Raw genomic sequence first — 23,399 nt, forward strand, 5'->3', positions numbered from 1 at the left:
TGAACTGTTCATATTTTAAATGAGTAACTTCCTGTTGTTGGTTCTGTATCGCATCACCAGCCCCGACTAGCCCATACTCCATAGCGTAGATTGCTTAGCACCTGTTTACGCGTAAGAGCACAGGCGTCGCCGAGGAGCCACTTCCGACCACCCATAACGCAGAAGGCTGGCGCTCGTGCATGTGTATGAGTGAGATCGAGAACAGGGCTATTTCTGGTAACGTAAGTGAGAACGTGGTTGGTCAGTGAGTTGATGAAGAATATCTTAAATATATTATAAACACTAAGTTTTTTTTGGAAATGTGTTTATATTTAATATAAACTGCCCTGAGCCGTTAGTTTGTTGGTTGAGACCCTAGCCCCGGCTAGCCCGTAAACCGTAACACGGAGCGCTGGAGCTCGTGTACGTGTAGGAAGACAAGCATCATCAAGGAGCCGTTGTCGACCACCCATAACGCAGAGGGCAGGCGCTCGTGCACGTGTAGGGAGAAGCCAGAGATAGGGCCGTCTCTGGAGAGCACAAGCATAAACGTGGTTGTTCAGGGAGCCATTGAGGCGAAAAGCGTATGTCATCTTTAAGAAGATATACATGGAGAAAAGTTGTTTGAAGAATAATCATGTAGAGAAGAGTATGAAGAAACATCATGGCAAAAACTTTATTAAAAATTCATATATAAAAAGGTACTTATCTTTAGACATAACGTCTTGTCGGCGGCGATGAAATTGCCTGGCCCTCGAGCTTTCTGGCCAGTCGTCATATCGGCGGTCGCGATCGTTATAACGTCGTTCTTCGCGGCGATCATTACGACATGGCAGGCGATCAAAACGAGTAGTCCGGTTGGCTCGCTTAGCCGCTCGCTTGATGGCTCGGACGGTTCGTCTGACAACTCAGACGGGTGCGCGGAGTCATAGGCGAACGGACGTAATCGGAGCCTAGCAGAGTCAATCCGCGTGGGGAGGCGAAGTCCTTGAGCGTGTCCGACTGAGGCGAGGGTGCAGTCCAAGATCTTCCTTGCCTGCCTGAGATACGTGAGGTTGCTAGCATCTTTGGTGGAAACACTACTCCACATCGTGTTATCGCCGGCCGCCTTTCCTAATTGCTGGTTGTCGTGATCCACAGAAACGATCTTGCGTATCCGATCAGAAATCGCGAGCAACAACAAGATGTGATTAGGTTTTTCCCAACCGAAATCATGCAGACATACAGATATATCTGGAAGTATAATAACAATATTTAATTAGAAAGCGACTTGACTTAGCTTTCTAGGATTGCTTGACTCTGATCTTGTTGTCGTGTGTTGCGTCTGTTGGAGGCGCATGGCAAGGCATCGGACTCCAGCACGTGCGGCCGTTCGCCGAGGAAAGTGATCCGCTACATGCCAGCGTCGAGTTGCTGCCAAATGCTGAGTTACCGGTGACATTGGTTGAAGAAAAGATTCACATATGGTTCGCCACAGAATCAGCATGCACATCCCCTACCTGGCGTGCCACTGTCGACGAAATCTAGTCGGTAGTCTACCGAGGGATATACCCATGGTAGTAAATTATCGGTGGGGGTGCGCGTGATCAGGAACCAGATGCTAACAGAGACACAAGACACAAGATTTATACAGGTTTAGACCGTCAATGTGACGTAAAACCCTATGTCCTGTGCTCTATTATTTTGTATTGATTGTGTATCAAATTCTATATATCTCGTCTAGGGGACCCCTACACCTCCTTATATACTCTAGAGGGGTAATGTTATAAGAAAATATCCTATTTGGTATTACAATATCTTTTGTAGCCTTGCGGTGCACACTGACCAGTGTCGTGCGATGCACGCCTTGATCTTGTGGGCTGGGCCACCTCTGATGGTGTGGCCCATGTCTTGTTCTATAGATATCGGGGGTCATATCCCCCACAGCTAGTCCCCGAGCATCTTGTATCCGCTTGGCGATGCCGTCTTGATCAAGTTCGAGCAGTTTAACACGAAAGCGGATCAGTTTTGCTAACGACCTGGACGGTGAAAATCGAAGCCAACCTGTTAAACTGGTGACCTGGGCGGTGAAAGTCGAAGCCGACCAGTTAAACTAGTGATCTGGGTGGTGAAAGTCGAAGACGACCAGTTAAACCAGTGACCTGAGCGGTGAAAGTAGGAGCCGACCAGTTTAATAGGTTAATCGATCTCGGACTTAGCCAAGTAAGACATGCCGGAAGGATGTAAGGGGTCAAGATTAAATTGAAAATTTCTCTAGGCGAAGTGTAGCCACTTACACTTAGACTCTGTTTGCGAGGAATCATCCATGACTTAGTCAATAAGGAGGGTAAATCCAGAAAAGAGCACTACATTCACCGTCAGGTGAAGTGTAGCCACTTAGTCCCCGAGCCTGCTAGAAGATGAAGAAATAAATCTTATAGCATGGTCAAAGAAAATAAGCCTGAAAGCTTGCCCATGTCATCTGTCTTGTGCGTATCAAAACCCTACGTCATATGCTCCGTTATTTTGTATTGATTGTGTATCAGATTCGATATATCCCATCTAGGGGACCCTTTCTCCTCCTTATATACTCTGGAGGGGTAGGGTTACAAGGAAAATATTCTATTTGGTATTACAATATCTTTTTATAGCCTTACGACGCACGCCGACCAGTGTCGTGCGCCACACGCCTTGATCTTGTGGGCTGAGTCACCTCTGATGGTGCGGCCCATATCTTGTCCTATGGATACCGGGGGTCAAATCCCCCATACGCACCCAGTCCCTCGCTTCCTCCTCTCTTCTGCGCTCATGCCCCGCGCCTACCTCGACACACGGCCATGACTGCCTCCCTGGCCGGCGGCGGCACGCTCCCCCACCTCAGTGGCCTCCTCCTCCATCCCGGTGGCCTCCTCCCCCACCGCGGCGTCCTCACCCACCGGGAGCACCCAACGCCCACGGATCCGGTGGCCCTCTCCCCCACCCGACGAGATCCAAGCAAGCTACTGACCCTCTCCTACCCCGGTCGCCAGCGCCCTCCCCAGATCTGGTAGCGTCTCCTCTCCCTCGGCCGACGGTGGGCATGTCGGGCGTGCGGGCGCGCACCATCCAGCGAGCCTGCGCCACCTCAGTTGTCCACTAGGTAGGTCATGGCCACGCGACGATGCTGTGTTTCAGGTGTTTCTGGACGCTTTTTTAAACATGTTGCAAGCCCATGTTTTAAGTGTTTCAGTTTTTCAGATATATGTTTCAAATGTTTCATGCGGATGTTGCAAAAGTAGAGCTGGATGTTGCATATGTTGCAATGGTTGTACACGTATGTTGCAAGCGTTTATCCCCAATGTTTCATCTATTTTTTTGTATACGTATGTTGCAAGTGTTTCATCTGTCTTCTTTTGTATGTTGCCAGTGTTGCATCTAGATGTTTCAAAGGTAGATCGGGATGTTGCAATGGTGTTTCAACTCTATATTCCAAATGTTTCATCCGTTTTAGATGTATGTCGCAAAGGTTTGGTTTTATTTGGATGTTGCAAAAGTAGATCGAGGTGTTGCACGGCGTGACCGGCGGCTGTCGCTGCTGCTGGGGCGCAGTCGTGGGTCAACCCATGTGGGTTTCTCCGTGCGGGGCGTCGGGTGGGCACGAGGGCGCGAGTCCTTAGACGGATGCGGGTGCGGGTGCTGGGGAGGGACGTAGGGCATGGGGCGAGATGCGGATGAGGGAGCGGCGCTGGTGTCGGAGCCACATCCGGACGCGAAGTCCTGTCCGGACGTTCAGCGCTAGGCATTCCATTAACAATGGCTATCTTTGCAACCCAACTCAAGACAAGAGATCCCCCAGGTTTTCGTATAGGGCTGCCTCTCGTATGGGCCACGACCGAGTCGCCCATGCAACAAGTCTTAGCGACTACTCCGTACAAGAGGAGAAACATCAGTAAGGGAGGCATTCAAAATCAGAAAGGAACAAAGTTCGTCTCCTATTCTTCTACTACCTTGGCACTCCTCTTCCACCTCGAGCCTCCCCTAGGTCTAGGGTTGTCGTCCTTCCCCAGTTCTCTGTTCCTCCATCCAGATTGCTCTGCTAGTTCCAAACCTCCTCCCCTGAGGTCGTGTACTCTAATTTGTATTGGAATCAAGTTGTTCTGTGAACTAATCAGGAAAGGTGTGCTAACAGTCATGTGATCATAATGCAAGTATAATATAATACACATCATTTTCTGCAAAGAGGATACGTGTTCTACGACCGCGTGGTGCAACAGCTAAGCCACGGTACGAGAAATCAGACTCCTCGTTCATTCTCACGGTGGATGAGCTTTGCACGGTGAAAAAAAGTTCCAAACAGGGCTATGAACTCATGGCATAATTACTTTTGGGTAAGAGTACAGATTAGGCATTAGGGACGGCATTTTGTACTCCAAGCCTACTTTAATGCAACCCTCCTGGCACAACTAGCCAATAAATTGCACTAAACCTAGCTTAACATGCTACTTTTGCGGCAACAAAAACAGGAGCAGCATTTTGATTAGTTGCTTCAGAAACGCCCCCCCCCCCCCCCCCCCCCCCCCCCCCCCAAAAAAAACACACACACACACACGTATCAGGCTCATCTTACATCAGATCAGTCGCCCGCCAGCTAATTGTACGGATGGCAGGACCAGCTGCCATGGAGAATTCAAGTACACGAAACATTCGAGTTACAATGACAAGTTCAAATAAATTGGGGCCTATGAATGACAGGTTCCTATCTTGGTTGAATGGCTGCCAAATTTGTGGCCCAACAATGAAAGAATCTGAATCAGATTCAGCCTCTGGTGTTTTGGGCGAGCTTCTTTGCACGCCCATTGGACGGTTGCCCATCATCCTTTCCTCCCGAAGCCTCAGGCTTCCGGGCCCAAGCAGGGGCTCTGTCAGGCTCATAGCGGTAATCATAGAATAACTCTTCGCCAGCGAGGATTCTTTCTTTGGCGAATATGCCCACTCTATGATCACCAGCTACCATGATAACCTTGGCATAGCAATTCGGGTCAGGGGCATGGTTGGCAAATTTCAGCTTGTCACCCATTCTGTATGCGTCAAGAACATACTGCATCCAAACAGTACAAGTCAGCATGTGGCAGACGGTGGACAATGCAATGCTGGTCCCATCAGTTAACACAAAGGCACAATACAATGCTGGTCCCATCAGGTGGTCAGCCAAGCATAATAACTGAATGCTTGCAGAGGATAATCTTGCACCCCTACCTCATTGTTCAGGTTGAAAAGAAATGATGAGTTCTCACGATCGTATATCTTTCCACGCTTATCTGCTTCTTTGTGTGAGATTAGTTCCCCAGTGTACTCACCAAGATATTCATGTTTGCTAACACTATTCTGAAGGTTTACGAAAAGACAGATAAGACATCATAAAGGGAAGTAGGAACGGAAAAGAACAGATGTATAGTTTTACCTTGAGGAATGCTCCCCAGCCAGAGACATCTGATCTTCCAAGTAAGACCTAAGAATATCATGAGTCATGACTAAGTAAAGACCTTTGATGAAATATTTTTCAAAAAGAGCAAATTCTAAAGTAAAATGTAAGAATATTTTACTGGGACATGTTGCCTCAGTGCACCACAACATATGTTCATTCCTTCATAAACTCAGATGGATTTAGACCTTTGCACTCAAATCACTTGTACATCCACAATAACAATGTACGAGATGAAGTTTAAAGAAAGCTAGACTTGAGAATCTCCTGTAAAAGGATGTGCAGTTCTTTTTTCTTGAAAAATGAAATTAAAGGATAGATATAGATAAATCAATTATCATCTTCACTGGATTAGCAACATGCTTTTTACCCTTTGTTGTTGTTTAAGAAGCAGTTTCATGTTCCTGCATTCATAATTATCTCCTCTCTGGTTTGGAACTCCCAATGTACCATCACCACACCTGTAAGTTGGAAAATATAAGTGGACTTGTACTGATGATTTATTCTAGAAAAGAAGAAAAGAATTATGGATTTAAATCAGCTCTAATGACTAATGAGGAACCATTTGACCAATGTTGGTCCCTGGGATCCCTGCACAGGTAAGCAACTAGCTTACCAGCACACTCATTCACTATGGCTAGAGGTAGAAGAAGGGGTGAGAACAGCACACGCACACAACACAGTACAAGCACCAGCCCTGGCCGAAGCTCTGCTTCTGAATGTGGCAACTGAACTAACTTCCATTGCCTTTTGGTGTAGTATATGTACATACTACAAGTACCATATAAGGTACAAAGTGTACTACTCCTATGTCCTCTAGGACATGGCTGGTAGCAGCCCACTACATGTACAATTTTTTTTTTCGCCTCTCATCTAGGTACAACTGTAGTATCTGTTCATGAACGACACACCAACACCACACCCCACACACACGTACACAAACAGATCCTACAACTACACCTAGATTCCAAGTTCGCGTCCTTAAGGAGATCACCGAAACCGTTCAAGGCTCCGTAGGCGACGGGCGCGCCGCAATCCCTTTGTAGTTCCACGCGAGAGAGGCGCTGTTGAAAATGGGGAAAAACCCCGGTGGGAAATCGTGGGTCGAGCAGAGCTCGAACCCACGACCGGCCGCTGCATCACCGGCAGCGTTGCCACTCGAGCTACGGCTCGTTCCCCACTACATGTACAAATTTGACTAGATGGCTTGCTGCCATTTTGCTACAGCACCTGCAAGAGGACGGCAGGCAGACTAGCTGCCAATCATACAAGCTACCAATCTTATTCTGCAGCAGCCAAACAAAGGAGAGATTGGGGGAGCAGCAGATTATGTCTTACAACCAAAACTTTTTTTATAACTAGTTTTTTATAATGATAAATTTGTTCAATCTTTCTTTGCCTTCTACTCAACTGCATGTCATGAAGGTCGACACATAGAAAACTTAAATTAGGAAAATTCCTGAAGTCGTAACTTTTTTTATAACTAGTTTTTGATAATGATAAATTTGTTCAATCTTTCTTTGCCTTCTACTCGACTGCATGTCATGAAAAAATTGAAAAATCTTCAATTTTTTGGTCGACACATAGAAAACTTAAATTAGAAAAATTCCTGAAGTCGTAAAGCCTAGTTCAAAATAAACGAGACGATTGCCTATGCATGTCAGCAGAATGTTGATACTAAAGCCTACATTTTGTAAATCATCCTGTATAAATTGGATATATTCCAACAAAATTACATACAGCCTAGTATTGTGTAATATTTAACCCCAGAGTTCATAGCTGTTAAATGGGAAACTAGGCATGTTTCAGCCCAGTTCAAAACTGCAAAGGCACAAATTAACATTTAGTTCAGTATTTAGCATAAGGCATGGCAAGATAATTCCAAATTATTATGATAACTGACAACCAATACTATTAACTTGATCATCTTAAATATAATCGACTTGTTAAGACTCAATATGCAGATTTTAGTAAATTGAGATAGTACAACATAAACAAAGAGAATCACAATGCACTTCTTGGTGATCAATGTTCCTAAGAATAGATGAAGTTACATCTACCATACTTCAAAGGTATAGAAATCCAAACAATGAAAATTGCAATACAAGTCTACAACTACAGTTTTACTTCATACAACTACTTAGTCTCAAAACCTTTGGTGGTGAAATATAAGGAACATATAATTTTTTTAAGAGGTGGTAAACGACCAGGGTGTGATTGGAGAACACATAATTTGGAGGTGTCACTGTAAATGATGGCCATGACTCAGATTTTAAAATACATACCCAACCCAGCAGTTTCTGCAAACATCCGGATCGCATTCCCTGTCAGCAGCAAAACATGGACATTGGCGGCTGCGACACTGACTCTTTGCACAGTGACATCCTCGAAAACGGTTCTTGCAAATTTTTGGACACCTGAATGCATAAGGGAAGGGATAAGCTTTCACAAAAAGAACATGATGAATCACAAAATTACAACAGCAGGATGGTGGTGAAATGTTGCCACATACTAATTTCCTTCCCAATCAAGAATAAAAAATGCTTAAACTAAGAAACAGTCAGCAAAGTAGATTGTTTGGATCATGCCTGTGTCTGCCCTGCCAACAGGGCTAGCCAAACAAATGGCACAGGATTACGCAGGCCAAAGATTATGTGAACTGACTATGTGAACCAGCGTCAATGTGGGCAAGCCAAAGATTGGCATCAATCCAAACAGGCACACTTGGGCATGGTCTAACACCAAAAACTAGGTGGTATGGTTCAAGCAACAATCCAAACATCGCCACAGTATATTTGAATACAAATGTTTCTAGATGAAAAGGGCCATGACAAGATAGCAACTCAAAAAGCAGCACCAGAAAAGAATTGATTTTCATTTACCACAGTGTTGCAACAGCATAGAAAACCAGAGTGAATCTATAACTGTCTATACTACAATTTTCCCCCTAACCAACACCTTTAATAACCAGAAGGGCAACCATTCCTGATTTATTGAGTCTGCCTGCAACAAGACTAACATAGAAAAGTTCGTATTCTAAACAAAGGGCAACTATCTGGCAGAACAGATAAAACATTTCTGATATCAGCAAAAGGTAGGTAAAACCATGATAGATAATGCTGCATAGGGTTGCAAATTGGTGACCCTTAAGGTCTCCACTGCCCCTCTTTAGTACAAAAAAAATGTATTAGTTATTCAAAATGAGATACAAAATGTATAAAGAATATGCTGTACATAAAAATTTATGCATACTAATAAGCTGATGCAAAGGAAAACCGGCAACTCACCCACAGTATTTCTCACAGCATGTCCCATTTGTAAGACATGGACACTGCATTCCACATGCAGATTGACAACCAAATTTATGCATGCTAATAAGCTGACGCAAAGGAAAACAGGTAACTCACCCGCAGTATTTCTCACAGCATGTCCCATTTGTAAGACATGGACACTGCTTTCCACATGCAGATTGACAACCACAAGGATTATATTGTCGACAAGGCTGATCCTTCCTTTCGGTAATCCTTTTCCTTATGAAATGGTAACCTGCAGATTTCCAGGTGTACTTCAAACGACGGACTTTACCTCGCCTTCTAAAATACCTTGACCTTGTGCGCAACTCAGTACCCTGGGACATCAACATGGACAACACCAAATTAAGTTACCGGCTTGAACGTAAGTATCAACAAATAATGGTCGCAGTGAATCCAACCTTAATATATCCTTTAACAAGAGAATCGACACCACTAAGAGCTCCAGATGCACTGCTGTTTTCAATATAATTCATATACTGAAAAACATCTCTGCATGTCTTCATTCCAGCAAGAAGGTTCCGAGCAATTAAACAACTGTGTGAAAGGCAAACCATGGGTTCCGTGTAACTATTGAGTTTAGGTAAACCAAGATTAAATTGTTTTTTTTACAATTACAGTAGAAAGATCTCCGATATGTTTATGTGGTGTCACAAGGTAAAGAGAAGATGAATTTCAAGAAATTTGGAGATTAAGGGAAACAAAATTCCTAAGTTCCTTGCACAAGGAACACCATTCTGATCACTATGAGCTATCTGGAGTTTGATATTAGGAGAAAGACCCAACCTGTTCCTTCCAAAAATCTCTAATCCTTTCACCAGAAGTCCCTGCTCAATTGCCTTCCAGGATCTCAAGTAACCCTCCTGCTTGCATATATTCTCATCGACGAATTCTTCTTTCCTTGAACTATCGTATCCATCTGTCGCTGAATGACGGTTATTTGCTTCTTCTGTTGAATCATTATGAACTTCAGCAGAAGCTGAGTTATTCCCAATTTGAGGTGTACTCTTCTTTTTGGAAATTCTTGTGCTTGGAGAACTCTGTTGTGAGGATACAATTAATTCCTTATTTCCATTTCGTGTATCAGATCTAAGCTTCATGTCCCTTGCCAAAGAAGATCCACTAACAGAATTAGAATCAGATGATGCCATTTCCCTTTGTCCTTTCTTCACACTCATGAGAATTCTCTTGGCAATTCGTCTATTGGTAATCTTTCTGATTCCACCTTTCGGCCCAATTTTAACTTTTGAGGGACTAGGGGAGTGTTGTGGAGATTTATTGCTTATTGGATGTACTTCTGAGTCACTGCTTTCTGAGATAACCCTTGCAGTTGAAGAGCTTTCACTTTGTTGAGATTTAGTTTTCCTTCCACTGGAGCCGTTCTTTTTCCTATTTGGGCCTGGCTGGTTCATCACATTGTCTGATGAGTGAGCTGGCTCCTCAACATCAATAAGCATGTGATCAACTCCAGTTACAGAATCTGGTTCAGAGGCCTGAAAAAATGTTGTTAACAAAACAAGTACCAAAGCAAAATCGTAAGCTCATGCTTCAAAGTTCAGAAGGCTAAATTGTCACACCACAAAAACAACTATTTGATGTCATTCGCAACAAAATACGAACCAGTTTATAGCAATGAATACCACAGGGTACACCATCATCAACGCCACTCCAAGCTGTCTGTTTTTCTGTCTGTACAAAGAAGACGCAAATCAAGTAAACACACAATTTTAGAAATAACACTTTCAACTTGTGAAAACTTACAGGAAATACTAAATCTTGAGAACACCCGTGTAGCTTGCAATCAAACACCTATCAGCATCACCAATGAGCAGAAATGTCCGTCAGCACACAGGTCCTAGAAAAGAATATCTGAAAGTTAAGAGTCAGGCGTACTAGACATCGTCGACAGAAGAGATTGTCAAAGGAATCCAATGCTGCATCCAAATCTTTGTCACGGTACAAATCTTCCACTTTGGCATTATGCTCAGTCCCTTTCTTGCAAGAATCCTTAGTTTTCTCACCATGCAGGATTTCATACCTGGCCTGTAAAAAAGGATGTCATTTTTTTACGTCAGATCCGGTAGATGAAATGGAAAAGGGGGCCAAATACACCTTTCTCATACACGACATTAATGAGTCATATGGAAACAAAAGAGAACTAGCCTTTATGTCATCAGTAGCCCGCTCCATGTATCGAGCTAGCGTTTGCAGTACAGCATCAGACATGCCACATTCTTGAATTGTCATCCTAACAAAGTACAAAAGAGTAGACCATTAAATGATATCACTGATCAAGTGGAAACAAGCAGAACACATAGTTCATAATCGATGATCTATCCTACCAGTGAAGACACAAATTTAATATTTTATATAATAGAACAAAGTCTGCTGCCAAAATATAGCCTAACATCAGAATTAATATATCAACCATAAACACCATGCACAAACTACAACAGAAAATATTTAAGAAAATAACATAATCCTTGACATGATTATGACAGGTAATTCTAGGATAAGCAAAATGCTGATCTTCACTAGGGATGAAAACAGATCAGATAGGAATGGATATGTAAGGATATGAATATGGGTAGTTGTTTTTTCCTCGGATATGGAAAGTAGCAGATATTGATACCCATCCCGTATACGTATAAAATATTTGACTTTGAATATCTGGATTTGGATAAGTCACGGAAATTGAATATCCAGATTCAGATACGGATTATCCATTTAGCATTTGAACCCCTTTCGGATGGACGGATATCAGAAAATACCCGTCCAGTTTTCATCCCTAATCTTCAGTCTCTATCAACTTTGGTAACCAAAAAAAAAAGCAAAAACATGTATTCTAAAGGCACTTCAAATAATGAAACGATAGCAAGTAAAAAACAGGGAAAACAAATTTCAGTCAGCAGAGTAATGCCGCAAAAGTAGTATAGTATTTTATCAGCTATTGGAGTCCTCAAATGCAATAAGAGGAAACTAAATGATTGGCTATTTAAACCTAGTGAAGTTCTCTTCGAAAAGTGGGCGAACATATGAACAGTATGGTACTCCCTCAGCCATCCTCTCGATGGATGGCTTCTTTTCCCTAGTTAGTTGGAAAACCAAGGCACTTATGGCCACAATGTACAAATCACAAGATTTTTAGTCTTACTCGAATGGGGTATATAGTACATGGTAAAAAAGACTATGTTCCCTCAAATAGGTGATGTTTTGGACATCAATAAGCTATTCTAAACACAAACTTTGATTAGTGTTTTTTGTTATATATGTATAAGATATAGCAGAAGTGCACTTTTATGAAACTACCTATTGAAACAAATTTATTTGTATCATTTTTCAAATATCCAAACTCAACACAAGTAACATGCAACCAAATTTATGAACAGGCTTAAGACAACCCTGAAACACAACTTATTTTTTATTGGGGGGAGTACAATACTTAGACTATCATTATGTACTTCATGTAATTTTTTATGTACAGGGAAAAATTCAAAGACCCTATACAAAATCAAATATGGCATATGTAGATGTGCTTTTCTTTCAGTTGCCCACAAACTAGATTTCTTATGTTGAAATTACAAATTATTTGTAGATACATTGCTACAAACAGGGACGGACATGGGTCCCAGGCCCCTAGGGCCCAGGCCTGAGTCGCTGGCCAACTTATACCAATAGTTCTAGCCTTTTAGAGCCCATAATCTTGAAGCTAGGAGTATATGTTGCAGTTAGCGACATTAGTTCACCCTACACTTCGTGTTTGCCTCCTTTAATAGTTTCTTCTTCTTCTTTTCCTTGGGTATTTAAGCTTATTTATTTCCAGCGCCCTGAGAAGTAACCGAAACGATAGAAAAGAAACAAAAACAAGTATTAACCTTTTTTACTTTTGTGGTACAAAAATTTTGAAATGTATCATACTATCACCACTTTCACTGCTACGTAGAGGCCTAGTCATGAGCAAATCCTGGGTCCGCCACTGGCTACAAATGTGTAATTGAGTTCAAACTCCACGTGATAGCTTGGAGGCACCATACTTTTGAACGAGCAAATGTTTTCTGATGATTTACAACTTATCATACTTCAATGATATAGCAGCAGTGTACGTAACCTATTCCTTCTCAAAAAGAAATGTGTAACTTTCACATTAAAGAAAGTTGAGTGCAATTGTATTCCTTCAATAAATTGTATTTGTAAAAATCATCACATCCATCAATCACAAATTAGTGCATAACTTAAACACCATACACACCAATGCAAAAGAAAAAGCAATAACTCAGGCTTCCATACCGAATAATGCAATCTTCAGAATGTTTAAATTCCTTTTTTTCCTCCTCATCCTCAATGGCCTCATCTTCACTATCGCTGCAAATTAGAGCTTCGCCACAACTGGTATCATAGTAAATCCTCCGTCGACCAAGTACAGATTGGTCTTCTGTCATCCTCTGGTTCCTGCATGAAACCCCAGAAACCCTTACATCTCAAGATACCTTAATCTTGTGAAGTACCACAAAACGAACTGATGCCTCTTGCATACATGTTTGCATTTATTTTTCAGCCAAGGGATAACAACTATTTTAGCACTTAGTATACTCCCGTCTACCATCAAATATTGTAGCACACTATTTCATAAATACCCCAAAATCATACTACTGTTAAATATTACATTTTCATAATCTGGCAACAACACAAACACAACAGTATCAGTTCAAAATACTGTAACATACTAATCCCTCTGTCCTCAAAAGTAGGTCCTTTTAGTTTTGTCCCAAGTCAAATTTCTCTAACTTTAACCAAGTTTATAGAAAAATATATTAACATCTACAATACCAAATAAATGCACTAGACAAGTTTTTCTCTAACTCCAACCAAGCTTTTCCAGTTCATAGAAACTATTTGATGTTGGTGCATTTTACTATGAACTTGGTTAAAACTGACAAAGTTTTAGAAATGAATCTTATGAAACATTAGTGCAAAAATATGTTTCCACCAAATTTCTTGTAATAAAATACAATTAGCAAAGGGACAGGTTTGACAATTAAAAAAATGGTACCAAAGGGTCACTAGAAAAATCCAAATAAAGATTGAACACAAAATCTTGCATGTGCTAAATGTGTTATAACATGTATATGACACATTCTATTGTCAGTACCTAGATAGCATATGCAGGGTTTGGGATGTCAAGAAAAGCCTATGATTATAAACTGACCTGTCCAAAAATATCCATGTTGTATAAGGCGGAAGCTTTGGCACTTCTGGTAATTTAATTGGTCTAATAGCATTCTTGGGACCAAGATTTCCACCAAAAATAGCATTCGATGAGGAGAAAGGACTTTCATCTTGAAAATTGCCATCATCTTTGTCAACCGGAATAATATCATAACTATGCAGGGTGCATAGCGCATCATCTTGCCTTTTTGTGAGCAAATTTGATGCTAAATCAGTACCCTTTAATGTATTAATTTGCCTATTTTTTGATAAACTGTAAGTCCTCTGTGTATAGCTGCTGAGATTAATCTTATTCTCCCCTATCCTATTCTGGCAAGGGATCAAAAGAAGAAAATTAGCAACATAAATATGGGGTACAAATATTCTGAAAAAGGACAAAATATGTAACTTCAGACCTTAATGTAAGTCAAACGATCTGCGGTAATCCTCTTTTTTAACGAGTCAATAACAGATAAAACATAGGGGGAGGCAGCATTTTCTTCTCCAGCTTGCACAGCTGTAATAGTGGTGTCCTAAGAAAAGCATAAGCAGTAAATTTGTCACAGCAGGCATAGTACAAACCCACATGCCAGCTAATATGATTGAATGGCAAACAGCTCTGGGTCAAAATCAATATCAATACCAGAACCCAACAATTGGTTCTCTATGCACACAGCTCCAACATTCTTAATAAAAATAACTCGCAACAGAAAAATGGATACTCAATTCTAACATACTTTTTAACCGTTTTGCACAAGCAAGACGCAAATTAGGCTAGGAAAAAACAAATACACTGCATAGAAAACAAGTACTTTAAGGGAATACATACACATAAACCTCTATCATAGTGATTTGATTCATTCAACAGATGAGCAAAACTTAGACAATGACATTTAAAAATATACTCCCCCTTGAGTCCAAGAATGTTTTGATTCCAGACCAAAGGTTTACATATAACAGTTAAACATAACTAACTTCATTCTTGTATAAGGTCAGCTGTTATCCACATTCACATCATCTTATGTGAGCACTGTTTACATGAAATATTGTGCAAAAATTACTTCCTTAGTTCCACATTCTGCTATGAGTAAGATACTACCATAGAGAACTGAATACCGTTTAAGAACATGACAACAACTTCTTTTATAGTGTTCCTTATTGCGCTGATTGTGGTATCTCCACACGGTATACGATGGTTGCACTCCCAGAATTCCCTTCTATGTGAAAAATGGAATAAGTCCATAAAATATAGGCCAGCTCTTCGGAGTTCAGAAGCAAAACAATCCGAAGCAGGGATGTAGCTTGCCAAGCTACATTCCCTGGATTCAATATACAAGTCACTGGAAAAAATGATACAACCTCACAGAAAAAAATGCGGAATCCAGCTCCAAGCTGAAAGTACAGTAGTTATTCTGATTTCATCAACCTTTTTATGGAATGCAGTCTACTGTTGACTAGTCCACTATCCAGTCTCTGAAAACAACCTGAAACGAAACCAAGTCGACTCCAGAAAAAACACCGTAGCAACCCCACCTACCGCCGCCACAAAAGACAGAAACCTCCCTAAAGGAACGCACACGCGCAGCAGCACAAACAAAGCAGTCAGGCAAAGCTCGGCATCGAAATCCGGCGCCCGCAACTCGACACCCCCACAAACGCCGCCAGATCTCTGCTCAAATTACTCCAAACCGACCGATCGCCGCCGCATCGACCACCAAATCCAATCTGCATTGCCCCCTCGACCCAAGACGCGAACCACACGCCGACCCGCGCACGCGGAATCTCAGCACCGCAGGAGGGGAGAGGCGAACCTGGGCGGCGCTGGTAGATGGGCGCGACCGGCCCGCGGAAGCCGAGGCAGATGCGGACGACGCCACTGCCGGCGGCGCCGCCGCCGCTGCTTCCATCGCCCGCGGAAACCCTAGCCCCGCGCGCTCTCCCGCCCTCACACGCGAAGTCGCTTGGATTAAAAAAAAATGAACGAGGATTTGGTGGGGGAGAGAAGAGGGGAGGGAGAGAGGTGAAGCGGGGCTGCGGCCTGCGGGGGAGGGTAAGAGGAGGCTGGAGGCGTTTTTGTTTTGAAAAAATGAGCGGCTCCTGACCTGGCCTGTGGGGCTGGCTGCCTACCGGATACCTGTCGTCAACCTCGTGGCGCCAGCTGCCGTGGTGGGGCGTTATACTAGATACGAGCGTAACTATAGTCACTGAGTAGTGGGGCTGGTATGTCGTGGGAACGGGCGGCAGTGGTAGCTAGTAGATTCCTTGTGGAACGTGGTGCAAAAAGGGAACGCGCGTGGCTGCGTCAGATAACAAACGGTGCGCCGCGGCGGCTATGGCGTTGGTGAGCGTGAGGGTTATTAGGATTTTTATAATTTTTATTTATGGTAGGAAAAAACAGTGTGCTCGTCTTTTATGGTAGGAAAAACCAAGGACAAGTATCAGCGTTGTTTAATACCTACTCGGTTCTCCTCGCACCATAGCGATCGGAGCATTGGTGGCTCATCTACTGATCTACATGTGCACACGCATCATTGCATACTTTGCAAAAAAAAAAAAAATCTACCTTGTAGAAAATCAACCCGACGTCCAACCTATCCCTTTATAAATAGTAAACGTGTTTTGATATTTTATGACCCAAGCCCTCTAGTAAATTTTATTAGGGTTGTTTGAAACCCACTCGTTCTCCTCGCACCAGAGCAATTCGAGCACTGACGGCTCATTCTAGTTCTTTCTTCATTTTAGAGAACACTTTTCGAATTGGATATTTGTGCAAGGCTCAAGTTATGGTGAATCCATCATCCAAACGGTTGATAAATTCCTAGCTAATTATTTCATGGTGGTCAAGATCATCATTGTTAGTATGTGATGCTATAATTAGTTCTTAGAAGTAGAGTAGAATAGTTGTTCTTTAATATTGTGCAATAATTGTTTTTTACTACTATTTTCAATTTACAGAGCCGGGGCCTATTTTAATTTTTCAATAATTAGTATACAATAATGTTTTCCAAAAATGGTACTTTCAAGCTACAATATTGTGCATCATTGCATACTTTGCAAAAAAAAATCTACCTTGTAGAAAATCAACCCGACGTCCAACCTATCCCTTTATAAATAGTAAACGTGTTTAGATATTTATCAGGGTTGTTTATGACCCAAGCCCTCTAGTAAATTTTATCAGGGTTGTTTGAAACCCACTCAGTTCTCCTCGCACGGGAGCAATTCGAACATTGGTGGCTCATCTACATGCAGACACGCGGCATTGCATACTTTGAAAAGAAAACCTCTACCTTGTAGAAAATCAACTTGTCGTCTAATCTATCCCCTTAAAACCGTAAACGTGTTTTGATATTTTATGATCCGAGCACTCTTGTAAATTTTATTTCGATGTAAAGAAGGCAAAATTCGATAGCCTAACCATTTGCAGAAATCCCCTTGACATTTTGCGGAGAAACCCCCACCACAGAGGCGTACCCCAAGTCCCCAACTCCAGCACAATGCCCATCTCATCTTTGATCTCTCCCTCTCTCTCCTCTTTCTCTCCCCGCCGCCGCGCACACCACGGTGCTCGTTGTGCGCGCCTCCCTGCTGGCCACCGTCGCTAGAGCGCAAGGTCCCGCAGTTCGTTTATCGTCGCCGTCGCCCCGCCCGCGAAAGCTCCTCTCCTCCGTGTCTCTCTCTCTCCCATCCTTTTTCCCTTCTCTCTCTTTCCATTCGTCTACCTATTCCGTATAGAGAGCTTGGGAGGCGGCTCGGTTGCCGTCGGCGAGCTCTAGTGTGCCCATCATCTCCGACGTAGGTCAAACTCCACCAGGCCCCGATCCACTAGGACCGACGCCAGATCTACGGCTCTCCGCGCTCGCGGCAACTGCGCCGCCACGGACGCCCGGCTCTCGCATTCCCCCACGGGCCGCACACACCCTGCTGCCTCACTCCTCTCTACCGTAACCACCTCCCTCCACTCCACAAGATCCGAGCCCGGCAGATCCGGTGGCGCGGGCTGTGGCGTCCCCGATCTCAGTCACGCGGTCATCGGTGGCCTCATCCGTGCCCTGCGTGATCTGCATCGAGGCCGAGCACACCGGGCTAACAGCATAGCGGACCATGCCTCGTCGCCTAGGTCATCCCAACGCGCAAATCTCCGTCATGCACTTCATTATTTTCTCAATCAGTAAGAGGGTGTTCGGCTGATCCATTACGTGGCTTATTTCGGCTGATTTCGACTGATTCAATAGTATTCTGTGAGAGAGAATAAACTGAAACAAGTTGAGACTAGACAAGGAGAATACGGTAATACTGCAGAAAGAAGGGAGGATGCCAGCCAGAGCAGATTTTATGGAGATTCTGCTACCCTGCTAGGAAACATCACACTAAAGCATCCTTCTACTCATTGTTTTGCTACATATCTTTTTAAATCTGAAGCTTTGGTTACTACTAAATCCGTTCCAAATTATAGTTTGTTTGACATTTTTTGCCTAAGTTTGACCACTCGTCTTATTTAATAATTTGTACTAAATATCATTTTTTTTGTGACTTGCTTTATTAACAAAAGTTCTTTAAGAATGACTTAAATTTGACTATGTTTGCACAAATTTTTTGAATAACACGAGCGGTCAAACTTATGGTAAAAAAAAGTCAAACGAATTATAATTTGAAACGGAGGGAGTAAGATTATGTCATGAAAATACGCATCTCTTTATAAAAGACTGAATTTTCCATGGTAGAAATATAAGTTACCAGTGGGGGAAAAAGACTCAACCACATAGATTTGTAGGTACTATCTTTTTTCTGATTTATAATACTGACACGGTACTATCTTTTCCCGCTAAAAGGACTCCATTGCGTTGCTTTGTTTTACTGCTCACGTCTCTCTTTGTATCATTCGTTTAGTTTTGAACAGTTATAATGTATATTTTTTTCCTTTCTCCTTCATATGTATAGGCGTATAGGTTGGTAGCTCACGTGTGCATAAAGAAGAGATTATATGTAGAATGATATTGATTCATAAAAATAAATAGGCTCACAGGTTGCCCGATCTTTCTATATATGGCCAAAATAATGACGGTGCAGTTCAATGCTAGCTGTAAAACAAAATTAGCGGTTTTTAGAAAGGGGTAGGCACACGACGGATGGATCAATCACTACGCCAGATTTACACATCATTGCTGATATCATCACTGTCGGATTTATGAGAACCGACAGTGATGTACCTTCATTATCGGTTATAAGCATCAAAATGAGAAAATGATTGGGGCTAGGCTAAAACCGACAGTGAAGCACCATGTCACTGTCGGTTTGTGGCTTGAACCGACAGTGTTTTTACGGCCACTTATCACTGCCGGTTCAATCCACAAACCGGTAGTGATGTGGCTCTATCACTGTCGGTTCTAGCCAAGAACCGACGGTGACAAGCCTACACAACAAAAAGGCTGCAGCTGTCCTCTTATTCCTCATCTCTTCCATCCCGAGAACAGAGGCGCGCGTTTAAGCCCTTTCCTCTATTGTTGCGGCTGCTCTTCACCATGAAGCTAGTGTTTGGATTTTGAAGAATGGCTTGATCTTTTTCTTTAAGGTTAGTAACAAATATCAACTCCTTTAATTTTGTTGCTTAATTAGCTTCGTTTTGATGGCTACATTGTTTGATTCTCATTCTAGTTCTTTCTCCATTCTAGATAGCATTTTTCCAATTGAATATTTGTGCAAGGCTCAAATTATGGTGAATCCATCATCCAAACGGTTGATGTCTATGAACACATTTAAATTCCTAGCTAATTATTTCATGGTGGTCAAGATCATCATTGTTAGTATGTGATGCTATAATTAGTTCTTAGAAGTAGAGTAGAATAGTTGTTCTTCAATATTGTGCAATAATTGTTTTTTACTACTGTTTTCAATTTACAGGGCCGGAGCTAATTTTAATTTTTTTATAATTAGTGTACAATAATGTTTTTCAAAAATATTACTTTTGAGCTACAATTGTTGTTCATGAAGCTTGATTTCTTATTAATTCTTTATAATTACGGCCTTAGTATTTTTTTTGTAAAGATGGATCGAGAGTGGATGCATCTGTCCCGAACGGACAAGCGGTACATGCATGGTGTCAGCTAGTTTATCACCAATGCCAACGCCTATGCTGGGAATGGGAACCCTGTCTTCTGCCCATGCAAAGATTACAAGAATCAAATGAACTTTCGCTAAATTAAGTCTATATGATCATACTTAATTACCAGGGGTTTATGTCAAACTATACGATATGGACTATGCATGACGAGGTTGGTGTGAATATTATGTAGAAAAACGATGATGATATGGACATGCCTGACGTAGCCATCCACGATGCTAATGAGGAACCCGATGTCTACACGGAACCTATGGCCACAGTTAATAATGTGTTTAGGAACACTGAAAGGACCTAGGATGTCGCCTAGAGGGGGGTGAATAAACGTTTCTGAAAATTAACACCCTTAAATGCGGAAATGATTAGTAAAGAGAGTTTTCAAAATGAAAACTCCAAATAAAGAGTAGTACCACCCCTCACAAGTTAGCCACAGAGTATGCAAGGTATAAAGAATATATCTAGAAGCTACAACCCTGCAACACAAAGTTAGAACAGAGAATGGATATATTCAGCACAGGCAGGAAATACCGGACGTGTTCGGTAGGTATACCGGACGTGTCTGGTATGCACGTGTTCTGCAGAACAGCCTGCACAGTGATCAATACCGGACGTGTCCGGTAAAAATACCGGACGTGTCTGGTATACACGATTTCTGCAAAGCAGCCCTAAACTTGCTCCTTTCAATTTCTATCTTCGAGCCAAACTGCAGGTACCTACAAGAGATGACAATATATACAGAGAACCTGCACAAGAGCTAGAGCAACACAAATATCGAATGAAATGCAAATTGAAACACGATATTTGTTTTATCGAAGTTTGGACTCATTCGAGTCCTACTCTCCGTTGAGGGGGCTGCGGGTGACCCAGCGAAGGTCAGCCCTAGAGGGTACCACGAAGGTCACTCTAGCCGGAGTCTTTTCCAACTCCTTTTCCTTCTTCCACTAGATGATTCCGAGGCGGCGGAATCGACCGTTACAAACTTTCCGAGGCACTCCATAATCTCTCGGGTGCTCTCCGGCGACGCCGAACTGTCTAGGACCGAAGAGTCTAAGAGTAACAAATGTGAATCACGAGATTGATAATATGCACAAGTGCTCAAGTGGTTGGATTGCTCTCTTTTTGAATTTCACTCAACCCACAATTTGATTTGACAAATTTGATCGATCACTCACTAAGAGAGGGTTGGGAGAGTTGTCAAGGCTCAAAAACGTGTGTATCAGTAGAATCAGCAGCCTTCAAAGGTGGAGGCTTAAGGGTATTTATAGCCCTATTAGAAAAACTAGCCATTTTATAGCCGTTGCAATACCGGACACGTCCGGTATGCATACCGGACACGTCCGGTATGACTTACACTGCGCTAACGGTAACTAAGTTACAGTGAAGTTGTGAGGCATCGGAACTCCCGATGAATGCTGGAACTCCCGACCATCGGAACTCCCGACTCACGTTAGAACTCCCAACCCTCAGCAAATTTGAAAAACATCTAACTCAGTTAAAGTATGTGAGGTGTCGGGACTCCCGACTCATGCCGGAACTTCCGACCGCCGGAACTCCCGACTTATGTCGGAGCTCCCGACCCTCAACAAATTTGAAAACTATCCGTTGGCCTCTGGTCGTGCATATCGGACACGTCCTGTAGAATATCGAACACGTTCGGTATGACTAGGATAGTGAACTCTCCGATGTCAGTTAAAGTGCGAGACATCAGAACTCCTGACCGTCGGAACTCACAACCTACGTCGGAACTCCCGACGAAACAGCCTGAGAATAGTAATTTTACCACTGCTGGGCACATACTGGACACGTCCGGTATAAATACCGGACACGTCCGGTATTGCCAGACCAGCAAAAATAAAGTTAGCTCTTTTGTCGCTCAAATACTCAAAACTCACATGGGTTGGCTTGAGCACTTATGAAACATTATCTATCAACATGATGCATCTCTCTTAATAGTACGGTATTCCTATTAACTCAAAATCAGAAGTATAACGAAATTAAACCTTTTGAGTTAATCTCTTTCAACTGAAGCCGTGTATTCCAATCTTCATTAAGTGAGGGTGCTAACATGTCAACTTTGATCTTTTCACTTGAGCATAGCCATCTTGAGCACATGACTTGATTCCATTCATCAAATTTGAATAATCCCAAATGTATCAAGTCACTTCCATCAAACACTAATAGTGATTTGATCCTCCACATAAACGTAGCCATCATAGCTTGATTAGTACCTCAACTAAATGCAAGTACTTCCTTTTTCACCCTAGCTAGGTTCTTCGGCTGTCAAGCCATCGCTTGCCCTTCACCCTTGCTTAGTACCTCAAAGCCTTTCCTTGCTATCTTCACCATCTCAAGCCATCAAGTCACATCTTGTGTTGAATCATCCATTCATGTATTGTTATATTTTTCATTTCAATTTAGCAAGTTTCAAATATGAGACCAATCCATATGCAATCCCTTATGTCTTATTAATTAATTCTTACAAGCTTGCTTTCACATAGTACATGGAAATCCCACAATAATTAAGCCTTTGCATGAATTCCATTTGTATTGTTGTCTTGTGCTTGAACTAGATTGTTTACACAACAACACATCATTTTGGCTTTTATTAAGTACCTGTGAGATAACCTATTACCTGTCCATACTTAGTAAACTGGTTAGTCCTTTAATCACGTTGTCATTCAATCATCCAAAACCCACTAAAGGGCTAGATGCACTTTCAAACACGTTAGCTGACAACACCGAGGATAACGATGATATTTCTCAGCTGCTACGTAATGTAGAGATCGAATGTCTTAGTGAAAGACATGTGAGAAAGCTAGAGAAAATGAGATAAGATGGCAAAACACCATTGTATAAGGATTGTCCAATGAGCAAACTGGAAGCCGACATCACGCTGTTAGAGTTCAAATCGACAAATGGATTGAGCGATAAACGCTTCAATCAGTTGTTAGGTATAATAAGGAAAATGCTCCTAGAAAAAAATAAGTTGCTAGAAAAGACATACTTGGCCAAGCAAATGATCTGCCCCATCGGCCTCGAGGTTGAAAAAATCCACGCGTGTTCTAATGATTGCATATTGTACCATAGAGAAAAATACAAAGACTTGGACAAGTGCCCCAAGTGTGAAGCTCCACGGTACAAGGAATGGCCGTCGGATGAGGGTACCAAGACCAGAGGAGGTCCCATAAAGGTCATTTGGTATTTTCCTATAGCTCCCTAGGTGCGTAGGCTGTTTACATGTGCAAAGTCAGTCAAGTTGTTGCACTGGCATGGCGAATAGCGTAAGAAATATACAATGATGAGGCACCCCGCCGATGGGCATGATTAGAGGACTATCAATACTATGTTC

The 23,399-nt window shown here is 42.4% G+C and overlaps 1 protein-coding gene across 2 annotated transcripts; it reads right to left on the reverse strand.

Moving 5' to 3' along the window:
• Nucleotides 1-4,560: 4,560 nt before the first annotated feature.
• On the reverse strand, nt 4,561-16,015 carry LOC136527961 (histone-lysine N-methyltransferase EZ1-like). Of its 2 annotated transcripts, XM_066520831.1 has the most exons (16): nt 15,747-16,015; nt 14,352-14,468; nt 13,937-14,265; nt 13,018-13,179; nt 10,894-10,978; nt 10,624-10,773; nt 10,492-10,539; nt 10,351-10,419; nt 9,517-10,223; nt 9,132-9,267; nt 8,827-9,047; nt 7,705-7,836; nt 5,790-5,880; nt 5,399-5,446; nt 5,194-5,322; nt 4,561-5,035 (listed from the first exon to the last, which is right to left on the reverse strand). In XM_066520831.1, exons 1-16 carry the CDS (start codon nt 15,840-15,842, stop codon nt 4,754-4,756), a joined length of 2,802 nt encoding a protein of 933 aa, XP_066376928.1. In that variant the 5' UTR covers nt 15,843-16,015; the 3' UTR covers nt 4,561-4,753. The 2 variants fall into 2 exon arrangements, with proteins under 2 accessions (XP_066376928.1, XP_066376929.1); XM_066520832.1 differs by lacking the exons at nt 4,561-5,035; nt 5,194-5,322; nt 5,399-5,446 and adding an exon at nt 5,542-5,686.
• Nucleotides 16,016-23,399: the final 7,384 nt, after the last annotated feature.

Source organism: Miscanthus floridulus, chromosome 19 (genome assembly GCF_019320115.1).
Source record: "Miscanthus floridulus cultivar M001 chromosome 19, ASM1932011v1, whole genome shotgun sequence".
Classification (NCBI taxonomy): Eukaryota; Viridiplantae; Streptophyta; class Magnoliopsida; order Poales; family Poaceae; genus Miscanthus; species Miscanthus floridulus.